Below are 12106 nucleotides of genomic sequence, written 5' to 3' on the forward strand. Positions count from 1 at the left end.
AAACCATTAATAAACAAGAGGGGAACGGTGACGCATAGCTATACCCATCCTGTTACATAATAAACAAATATTTTGAAAATTGTATGTTAATACATGTATTATAATGGTCAAGTTATTGTGTACCATTTAATCAGAATTAATCATTATCCACCCTGCAGAAATTTTAAGATTCAAGATTTTTATTCATAACCTCAGGACACATACTTGTGTACAAGAGGACAATATATACAAACATATAAAAATAATACATAGCAAGACAGGACAAAGGAAACACAAATACATTGTATATTATAAAAGACAATTGGTATAATTAGATTACATGTAAGTATTTTATACTTTTCTTCACAAAATGAATCATTTATATTCCCAACCAATATACATGTATTGCATACATACATAGTAATAAAGTTTGGTTTTACCTAGCCTCTTCAAAAGTATTGTCAAACATATTTCGCCGTGCTGAGCGAGGCCAAATTTTTTTTGAAGGGTTTTGGAACCGCTGAAGGCCCAAAAAGCTATAGACCTGCTGAGTTATTTATTTTCAATACATTGCAAGTCAGGTAATTTATTTTCAATACATTGCAAGTCAGGTAATTTATTTTCAATACATTGCAAGTCAGGTAATTTATTTTCAAACTACCAAAGCACAAACCATTTATTTTTGTGATTATCAAGGCTGAGTTATTTATTTTCAAAATCCTCCTGCCCCCCCCCCCCCCCCCCCCCCCCCCCCCCCCCCCCCCCCCCCCCCCCCAGAATATCAAATGGTCGTCCCCTTAGTGGTATAGTAATGTATGCATGCTCTGAGTAAGTCAAGTTATAACAGACTCTTATACGGTATGACCAATCTTATTGTTCTGTAACTGGACAGCATGATAATTTAAACATACAAAATCATCTTTTAGTCTCCACCGGGACTCGACCCAACGCCGTACGTCACAGTAAAACAAAATGCTAATTAATAAACCACTTCTTATAAAACAAATAGTTTCCCTTATAAAATTTCAATGGTTAGTTATACAGTCACCACAACAATTTACCGTACGTATCATCACTCGACATCAGTAAGACTCTTTCCTTTTGAATTATATGGGAACTTTATTTCTTCAGAAAAGGGGAATGTAACGATAGAACAGTTGTTGTTTAGATTTTGAGTTAAACCTGTTAACTTATCTGTACAATCTGCCTCTGTCAGGGGCACCACCAAACTGGGTATTTCGGTTTTGCTAAAACACGGGTTTGGGGAAGGAAACGATCATTTCACTAACAAAAGGGGGGCGGTATGTTTAGAAAAAAAAAATCTGATCCCAAATGACCAAAAATATTCTGAATGCAAATTCCCCCCATACCTTATATGTATGTACTCGATATTCCGCCAATTTAGACGCACCCCTTGATTGACTGCAAGGGTACAGCGGATCCATGTACACTCCCTAAGGATTAATGGAGATGTGTCCTTTACAATATTATCCCACCACCGAACAATCCAGACCCAACACTGCCCAAGGGAGCGTGTAGGACACCGGGAAGTCTGTTATTATGGTGGAGGAAGCCAAAGTACTCGGAGAGAACCACCGGACCACTCGGTGGAAACAGACAAATCAGAGAGATTGATCAGAAGATTGATCTCCAGGTCAAAGTAGGGGACAACTTTGACCAACCGAGGCCCCCAAAGTACCCATTCTAGTTTAAACTCCGGTCTGGGTACCAGAGATGTGTGTGAGAGGTTGAAAATTACCCTTCTGATGTACTGATATTTTTAGCGTTCCGAGTGAGAATCGAACTCGGGACTTTCAGCACTGTAGCCATCGGTCTTAACCACTAGAACACGAATTTTCGGGATTAGGGGGGGGGGGGGGGGTCTAATTGTTCGTGTCGAAAACTAGATAAATTTGTTCGCGAAGCGAGGTTGTCGGCTTAATTGAATTTTAAGTTCGGTCCTTGTTTGATCTGGAATCATATCTGAACTTCGTAATTATTATATACATGGATTCAACTGCCCCCCCCCCCCTTTCCCCCCAAAATAAACGTATCCAACTATATCATGGCGATCAGTCCTATTCAGGACCGATAACTCTGTCGAAAGATATTATAGGGTATACAATATTGTTGAAATCAGAGCATTCGTATTATACGTATCTGTTGAAATGTTAACAATAAAATATTTTTTATAAATGTTAAAACTTTATAAAAATGTATCGATTTATTGAATGCCTGCATTTAGCCAAGGATTTGTATAGTTAGACTATACACATCCTTGATTTAGCTTAACATATTGAATTAAAAAAAATATCAAATCATAAGCAATGAAATCTCGTTGAATTTTCTATACAATAAAAAAGTCCATTTGAATTAAAATTTTAATCCTATTTCTTCATAATAATTATGGAAAAATAAAAATATTTGAATATCTTTTAAGCAAAAATTATTTTTTAAAGACATTTTCATAATATTCATATTTTTTTTTAAAGTTTGTTATGATAGATAATTCTTCTGATCTGAAAGGGCAAATTAAGAGAAAGTTTATTTGTACATTTATGAAAACTTTTGTATATCGCAAAATTAAAACTCGGGTAATATATGTGAACATGTATACACAGAATGTTTAATGTCAACTGGTTGCTTGGCTTATTCTCATTTCGCCTTAGCTGTCAAAATTATTATATAAAATTAATCTCAGTTTGCCTTAGTCATGTTAGTACAAATTTTCAGGTACACAAGAATTAACTAAGGCGAAATGGGAGCTTCTGTAAACAATGTAATTAAGTTATGTTTTGTTTGTATTGCAATTAGTTAATATTTGTTATTTTGATGTCAAATTCTACCATGAAATACTTTTTAAAGGAAAGATATTTTTAAAATTTTTGGTGTCCTTTTATAGTTGCTCTTTTTTCTGAAAGTGTTTTTTTTTGTTTTACTTATGTGTTATATTTTGTAAATAAAGTCTTATTATAGATGACAAATTGGATATGAACATTTCATATTTTAATGAATAAATAAAGACAAATATCGTACAAGTACAAGGCACTGATATACACATTTGAATGTTCAAGGTTGATTTAGTTTCCAAGTTTGAGGATGTAAGATGCTGAATCACCATACTGAATATAGTCAGTTGTACCATTGTGTAGGGTTTCCTTTAAAGTGGTGAATCTTTCTTCTATTTATCTACACTTCTTTGCTTTTCCTCTTATCTTGCCACCTGCTGCACACTGTACATTCTTTGCCTCTTAAGCTGCTTGCTCTTTCTTGAAAACATTGATAATTTAAAATATGTTTGGATGTGCTGTTTTGGCTCTCTTTTTGAGCTTGATATGTCAGCCCTCTAAATGCTTATTTGTACTGGGTCCTTCTGTCTGGTGGTGGTTCCAGGTTGGTTGTGGGTATCTGCCCTCTCTTCATATCACAATTATACGTTAACTTGGTGCAGGCATTAGTCTGTGGTGCGTTTTTCAAGGTGTGTATTCTTGGTTAAGTATTTGGTAAACGTGATTGCAGTTTTGTCTGGTAGAGTGCTGATCTCGTACTTTCGAATGAAGGCAGTTTTGTGCAGTCTCAATGGTCTGTTCAGTCTCATGATAAACTAATCATTGGTAATTTGTTCAAATCTTGAAGAAGTCAAGTCATTGAATACCGTGGATTTTGCTTAAAAATAATTAGCACAGTTTTGAAGATTTTTTAATATTTATTTTATTAAAGTTTCTGTTATGTAATTAAACAACTTTGTGGGAAAATATGTGTTTTTTTCTATTAAACTTGTGATGTTACATGACCCAAAATCAAAGAACACTATAAATTTGGATATGTTTATTCCTCCTTCTACTGAGGGTAAACGACTACAAAAAAGAAAATATCACAATGTAAATGACAAGCAAACATACATGTATCAACCATAAGTCATTTATAACAAGCAATCAATATCAAACATAAAAATATTGGATGAATAACGCCGACTTTATACTAGTAAAATCTTGAAAAATAAAAAATAAAACTTTAGTACGATTCACACGTTCCATACAGTGAAAATTAAAAAATCTGACATGACCCATGTGATCAACTCATTTGACGATTCGCACTTTTCATACAGTGATTTGAACAACGTGATTTGTGTGTGAAATAATTCAAAGCGTATACTTTATAATCAGTAAAAATACTTATGTAAACTTTATCTAACAATAGTTTTAAGATAAATAAATGTAAAGAACTTACTCTATGGCGCTTATAACCAGCAAATATAAGTGTTGAAAGCAGAACAAATTTGACAGGAAATGTGTCTGACACCACAAAAATACTAATAAAGGAAACAAATCGGAAATCAGTTCCGGTAACATTACACTCCCCTTCCGATATTTCTAACTGAAAATCGCTATCAAAATTAACTCATTTATCTTTAATCACATGATAAAAAATTATTACTTCTATAGCATGTTAAACTTGAAAAACTAGAGAAAAGATGTGTGATACATTGTTACTCACAATACACATACATTCAAAAAATGACAATGAATGAACATAAAAAATCATACTAAATTTCTCAAAAATCTCACAATGTATCTATAATATAAACCACTTGCAATTGTCGAACTGAAGAGTTTTAAGATGCTTCAATCAATCGAACCAATTCGCTTATTGGTCTCACATACGACTTCCTTTGTCCATCAACGACTATAGACACTTGGACCTTTCTAACTTTAGAATCAACACTTTCAAATACTTTGTCAATAACACCAAGTGGCCATTGACTTTTAGGAAGTTCGGTCTTCCGCATGAGAATGACATCACCTTCAAGGAAATTATCACCTCCAGATTTCCATTTCGGACGAGCCTGAAGGCTATCGATGTACTCTGTTTGCAAACGAGACCAGAATTGATCGGCTAGATACTGAACAAGTTTCCACTGGCTTCTCATCGCATCCTTTGTTCCGAATTCGACTTGTCCAAGAGATCCACTTGACGACGCAGGCTTCTGAGTTAAAAGAAGAGATGGCGAAAGAACTGACGGGTTTTCAGGATCACTAGAAACTGGAGTCAATGGCCTCGAATTGACCATGGCACTGACTTCGCACATTAATGTTGAAAGTACTTCATGTGTTAAATCCTTGAACTTATTTTGCAATAACAATGAATCTAGAATACGTCTACATGAGCCTATCATGCGCTCCCACACACCACCAAAATGTGATGCATGAGGGGGGTTGAAAATCCAAACTATTTCATTGTCTGATAAAAACTGCTTCATCGGAGTGTCTTCAACGAATTCTGATACAATATTAAGCTCCTTCACAGCACCTACGAAATTAGTACCACGGTCTGACCTCAATTCCTGAATTGGTCCACGCAAAGCAATAAATCTTCGCAAAGCGTTAATAAAAGAGGCACTACTTAATTCCTCAATAAGTTCCACATGTATTGCACGAGATACTAAGCATGTCAATAATAGACCCCAACGTTTGTTTGAAGAACTTGCTGCGCGTGTTCGACGGACAATAACTTGCCATGGACCGAAAACATCTAAACCTACATAAGTGAACGGTGCATCAACTTGTAACCTGTCAGCTGGCAGGTCTGCCATTTGAGTCCAACCTAACTTGCCACGTAATTTCCTGCAAAGTACACAATTATGGATGACACTATTGACTTTTCGCTTAACGCCTAATATCCATAAACCAGCAGAACGTATTGCGCCTTCGGTCATTGTCCTGCCCTGATGTTGAACCTTCGCATGATAATGTCTTATGAGAAGAATTGCGACATGGTGGTTTCTCGGTATAATATACGGATGTTTGTCTAGTGGCAAGTCTGCAGTATTATCGTCCTTAGTAAGCATATGTCTGATACGACCTCCAACTCGCAAGACACCATTATTATCTAAGATTGGGTTGAGTGATATTAACGAACTATTCTTCGGTAAATTCTGACCACATCCTATTGCTTCAAGTTCCGTGTGAAAACATTCGTTTTGCACATGTTTTAAAACCACAAGTTCAGCTTCCTCTGTTGTAACAGCTGATTTGTCGCCACTTTTTCTACGCATGCAACCTTTCATAAGTCGAACCAAACAAACTAATTTTGACCACTTAGAAAATTTATCAATACTGTTACATAACAGACAAGATGTAGATACATGTACATGTAGAGTTGATTTAGCTGTTGAAATAACAGTCCTTACTTCCTTATCAATATCGGGATCAACTAACGGGAAATTCAGATCATCGGTAGTTTTTAAATTCGTTGTTAGGCAACTCGGTCCTCTTATCCATTTGCTTGATGGTAAATCACTAGCAGAGAACGGGCGTGTCGCAAGATCAGCTGGATTTTCTTTAGTCGGGATATGATTCCATTGTTTGGGCATACTAAAGGCTCTGATTCGGCCTAGACGGTTTGCGACATACACAAAAAATCTTTTTTCATCGTTTGAAATATAGCCAAGCACTATTTGGCTGTCAGTATAGAAATGAAAGTCTTCATTGTCTATGTCTAATTGATCTTTAATAATCTCTGCTATGTCTATTCCAAGCACAGCAGCACATAGTTCGAGACGGGGTATAGTATGTCCGTGCTTCGGAGCAACCTTCGTTTTTCCAATAAGGAATCCTATATCACTAGTTTCTCCTGAGAACACCTTTAAATATGCAACGGCGGCTACAGCTTCCTTCGATGCATCACAAAAAACATGAGCTTCTAACCTACTTGCATTCTCAACTGAATAAATACAATACATTCTTGGAAAACGCAAATCACAAAGGTTTTTCAACGAGTCAACCCATAATTTCCAGCGTTTATGAAAATTTTCCTCTAGCGGATCATCCCAGTCGGTAGACGAAGAGCATGACATAATCTCGCGTAGCAATAACTTTCCTTCTAGAGTTACTGGTGCGGTAAAACCAATGGGGTCGAATAAGCTGTTGATAGTAGAGAGCACCCCACGGCGCGTGAATGGCTTCGGTTCTGTATCGACACTAAATACAAAGGCATCTAAATTAATGTCCCATGATATGCCTAGACTTCTTTGCAACGGTAAACTTTCTTCGTCAATGTCAATGTTTTTCAAGTCTTTCGCAAGATCATCTTTAGCAAATTGTTTAAGTACTTCTGTTGAGTTCGACGCGATTTTGTGTAGTCTTAATCTGCCGCCTTTCATCAATTCACTTTGTGTATTCTTCACTAAATCAACGGCTTCGCACACACTTGAACAACTTATTAGTCCATCATCGACGTAGAAGTTCTTAGATACAAATTTCTGAACGTCTAGAGATGCGGTTTGGACAGATCTACGCAAACCATATGTGGCAACAGCTGGTGAAGGGCTGTTGCCAAATACATGAACTGTCATTCTGAACTCCTCCAGAGGTTTACTTAAATCACTATTTGGGTGCCATAAGAAACGAAGATAGTTGCGATGATCGGTCTTAACACGGAAGTTATGAAACATTTGTTCCACATCAGCTGTTACTGCAACGCGTTCACGACGAAACCTAAGCAGAACTCCTTGAAGACTATTCGACAAGTCTGGACCCGACATTAACACATCATTGAGGGCTACACCTCCAAATTGAGCGGACGAATCAAAAACAACTCTGATAGATTCTGGCTTTCGAGGATGGTATACCCCGAACATGGGCAAATACCATCGCTTATCATTCGGTAATAGACTTGGTGCTTTTTCAGCATGACCACGTTCAAATATTTTGTCCATAAACAAACTTCACATGTTCCAACTTAGTAGGATTACGGCGCAAATTCATGTCAAGAGAATTGGCGCGTTTTAACGCAAGAGCTTTGTTATCTGGCAATGGTTGAATATTCTTACGAAATGGCAAAGGTGCGGTTCAATGCCCATCAGTGTCTTTTTCAAACTCCGAGTCCATTAACCTTAGAAAACGTGTATCGTCCACTGAAAGTCCTATTTTGTTATCCTTATCTGTTTTTATAAATAAATCGGTTTCAACCTTAATTTTACTTTGACAAGGTTCAAATAATGTTGGTCGACCGCTATTTGTGATGTATGTTTTGTATACAGTTATTTCAGGCATATGTGCATTTCCAAGACAGACTTGTCCAACAATGACCCAACCTAAGGGTAACTTTTGGGCAAATGGGAGCCGGTCTCCCTCAGTTCTCTGATCTAACACATAATGCACTGCAGATATGTCTCGACCAATCAATAGCTCTATTTCTATGTCTTCCATCACTTTAGGAATATATTGGGATATTGGTTTGAGATGGGGATATTGAAACGCAATTTCTGGAGACGGAATCTCGTCTCGGTTGCAAGGAATGTCATTACATTCTATAATATTTGGCAATCTAAACATACAACTTCCATCTAAAGACTGAACAGAATATCCAGTTCCTTGCCTCCCACTTGCTTGAACTTTACCAGCACAAGAAATCAACGAATAATTAATATCAGGTCCATGATCCTGGAATGCGTTAAAGAGATTAGATGTTGCTAATGTATGCGAACTCTGATCGTCAATCATTGCGTAGACAATACGATGTTTTTCAGGCATGTTGTGATTTACAATTCTTACCGGAATAATTTTGGCGCAAGATTTGCTTGTATTTTCAGGATACCCACAAACCTGTGTACACGTCACCTTAACATCATTACCAGAGTCCTTGGTCCCCTCCCCTTCTTGGACTGAGACCTCCACATGAAGTGCTGTGGGATGTGATGGACTCTTACATATAGCACATTTAATATTGTCACATATACAGTTTGCAGCCCTATGCTTTGTTGGACCACAACATTTGAAACAAATACTGTTTGTTAGAATAAAGTGTCGTCTTTCCGATAAGGGTTTCTTCCGGAATGCCGTACAATCATTAAGAAGATGATTTGTCTTGTGTATCGGGCACAAATTTGCCTTGTGTAACTCATTGTTTGTTTTTCTTTCCTCAATTGTTTCTGTTTTATGAGTAGAAATGTTCACATTTCTGTACGATTTCCTATACGTGCGATCTTGTTCGCTTGCACTACTTGTTTTCTCATGAGTACTGGTAAGTTGAAAACTTGGGTCATTCTTCATTTTAGCGATTCTCTGTATGAATTGTTCGAAAAATGTAAACGGGGGATAGACACATTGTTCTCGTTCCTTGTATCTTGTTGCATCTGTTGTCCATTTCTCACGGAGATTCCATGGAAGTTTGGAAATGAGGAGATTAACTCCTGTCGAGGAGTCAAAATACGAAAACAGAATGTTATACTGAGGTTGACATTTTATTGAAGCTATTTCAGAAGCAAGGTCTGCTAACTCATATAAGCGTTTTGGGTCTTGTTTGTCGATGACCTTGAATGACGAAATTCTTCTTTTTAAGCATGTCTCTATGACTTCTGGCGAACCGAACCTTTGTTCTAGTCGTTCCCAAATTTTCTCAACTGCTAAACCTGGATTTATCGCATTACATGCACGAATGGTTGACGCCTGTTTTGATGACTCAGGCCCCAGCCAACGTACTAATAAATCGAGTTCTTCTGTAGAAGAAGTGTCTAATTCTAGCATGATGCCCTTAAAACTTATTTTCCATGAAACATATAGCATGGGATTATCGTCAAATTTCGATAGGCGATTTAAGATGAGATCTTTCTTAATCAAAAAACGACTTAGTCCAGTGGCAGATTGTAAGGTTGAATCATCTATTGTTTTTGGTTTAAATGCTGAAGCAGATGCATTTAGCGTTGACACTGGTTCAATACGACTTGGTTGTTCATAATTATCACTTGTGAACTTTTGGCTAGGCTGGCCATGTGGAGTACTAGATGAAAAAGTTACATGGTTGTTGTTATTAGAATCTGTCTTTGTGTCACTACGAAATCGTTCATCAAAATCTATTTGTTTAACTAAAGTCTGATCATGATCATCTAAACTTAACAGATAGTCACTTTGAGCACTTTTCAACTCTAACAGTGCCTCTAACTCTGCTGTTTGCTTCCGAATCTCAATCTCAGTTTCTAAACACTTTAATCTAATACGTTTGGCTTCAAGTTCTTTTGATTGTCTTTGTTGGGTAGCTGTACTAGCTAATGTTACAGAATCTGTACTCACAGATGGTTGTTGTGGCACAGGAGAACCTATGCAAAAAGACTGTTGCACAGGTAGACTTCTATCATGAGACGCCTGCACAGATGAACTTCTTTGTGGAGATGGCTTATTACTAGCATTAACTTGATCAAAGCATTCATCAAAGTCTGAAAGTAGTTGTTTAACCAATTGAATGTTTTTGTCCAATGATTTATCGTAATCATCTCTACTTTCACAAAATGACTGTAATTTGTCTGAAAACGCATGTCCTTCAGCTTGACTCATCTTTGCTGTTGCTGTATGAGATCTTTTACTGTGATGTTACATGACCCAAAATCAAAGAACACTATAAATTTGGATATGTTTATTCCTCCTTCTACTGAGGGTAAAAGACTACAAAAAAGAAAATATCACAATGTAAATGACAAGCAAACATACATGTATCAACCATAAGTCATTTATAACAAGCAATCAATATCAAACATAAAAATATTGGATGAATAACGCCGACTTTATACTAGTAAAATCTTGAAAAATAAAAAATAAAACTTTAGTACGATTCACACGTTCCATACAGTGAAAATTAAAAAATCTGACATGACCCATGTGATCAACTCATTTGACGATTCGCACTTTTCATACAGTGATTTGAACAACGTGATTTGTGTGTGAAATAATTCAAAGCGTATACTTTATAATCAGTAAAAATACTTATGTAAACTTTATCTAACAATAGTTTTAAGATAAATAAATGTAAAGAACTTACTCTATGGCGCTTATAACCAGCAAATATAAGTGTTGAAAGCAGAACAAATTTGACAGGAAATGTGTCTGACACCACAAAAATACTAATAAAGGAAACAAATCGGAAATCCGTTCCGGTAACATTACAAAACTTTTTGTGTTGCATAATTTAAAGGATAATTAAATTATTTTGATTTTTCTAACTGTATGAATTAAAAAAAAGTTGCAACTTTTATTTAATATTTCAACTACATTTTTTTTTGGACATTTTTCCTGATTTCACAACTTTTGAAATCATAAAAATGGTCACTTTTATTAAAAATAATAATTCAAGAGAAACAGTTCCCTAATTACATGTTGTTCAAATTGTTATAAAGACACAAAGGTTTAATTTGTTTATTTAATATTTTTATCTAAATTCACATTTCGCCTCAGTTCAATTCCCATCTGGCCTTAGTATATTTTTTCCCTTTTTGCTTTTGGTTTGCACGTCTACCTGACAATATATTGTTATGTACCATTATAATCCAAGTCAGAGTTCACCTGTTCTGTAAAAGGATGACATTTTAAAGGTATAGCATATTTATCTATATTAATTGTTGGGCATTGTTTTTTTTTCTCATGGGATGAAAACATTTTTTGTTCTAAAAGGGATGTATAAATATTTCTAAAGAAAGATAAAATATACAGAAAAAACACCTTTAAGAAGAAGAGAAAAAATCGATTATGATTTTATTGTTAACTCTTTTTTGGCAACAATATATCATGAATATCTGTCAAATAAATGTTCCCGTGTCACACTTAAAGTATTTTTTTTTATCAAGAAATTTTGAAATCAATCATATCGAAATATCACCAAAGAAAAGAACAGAAACATCAGAGATTCTGCATGAAAATATTAATATATTCTAGGAAAGTCTTACCATACAAATCCTTGATTTGATGCAACGTACATTTCCATATACATCATCCGCCATTTTGAAAAATCCCGAAAAATTCCCTTTTTCAAATCAATGTTTGACAGACTTTGACTTGAAATTAAACTGTTTAAGTAGTATTCTTCGCCAAATATATGTTTAAATATACTTAATCGATTTTCAAAGTTTGTTTTTTATGTACGGAATTTCTTAATTTGTTGTACAAGTACATGGGTCTCGGTAATTTAGCATGTAGGCAACGAAGAAATGACGAGAAAAGTGCATGTTTTTACAATTCTAAAATGACAGACTTTAATAAAAAAAAAAAGATAAACTGTTAGGACCAACACTGTTTGATAGAAATATGTTTGAATATCAAGGATTGATTTGCAAAACTTAGAAAACGGGTCAGGTTTATGA

At 35.5% G+C, this 12106-nt stretch overlaps 2 protein-coding genes across 2 annotated transcripts; both read right to left on the reverse strand.

Annotated features, from left to right (window-relative positions):
- Positions 1–3792: 3792 nt before the first annotated feature.
- LOC139527548 (uncharacterized) lies at positions 3793–10911 on the reverse strand. The gene is made up of 2 exons (XM_071323054.1): positions 10792–10911; positions 3793–10418 (listed from the first exon to the last, which is right to left on the reverse strand). Exon 2 carries the CDS (start codon positions 10308–10310, stop codon positions 7830–7832), a length of 2481 nt encoding a protein of 826 aa, XP_071179155.1. The 5' UTR covers positions 10311–10418; positions 10792–10911; the 3' UTR covers positions 3793–7829.
- LOC139526358 (uncharacterized) lies at positions 4595–7696 on the reverse strand. Its single transcript, XM_071321494.1, has one exon. It carries the CDS (start codon positions 7694–7696, stop codon positions 4595–4597), a length of 3102 nt encoding a protein of 1033 aa, XP_071177595.1.
- Positions 10912–12106: the final 1195 nt, after the last annotated feature.

The sequence above is a fragment of the Mytilus edulis genome, chromosome 6, assembly GCF_963676685.1.
Source record: "Mytilus edulis chromosome 6, xbMytEdul2.2, whole genome shotgun sequence".
In the NCBI taxonomy this organism is placed as follows: Eukaryota; Metazoa; Mollusca; class Bivalvia; order Mytilida; family Mytilidae; genus Mytilus; species Mytilus edulis.

Excerpts from the sequence above, each read along its gene's own strand:
- LOC139526358 (XM_071321494.1), bottom strand. The coding sequence starts at position 7,696 with ATGGACAAAATATTTGAACGTGGTCATGCTGAAAAAGCACCAAGTCTA.
- LOC139527548 (XM_071323054.1), bottom strand. The coding sequence starts at position 10,310 with ATGAGTCAAGCTGAAGGACATGCGTTTTCAGACAAATTACAGTCATTT.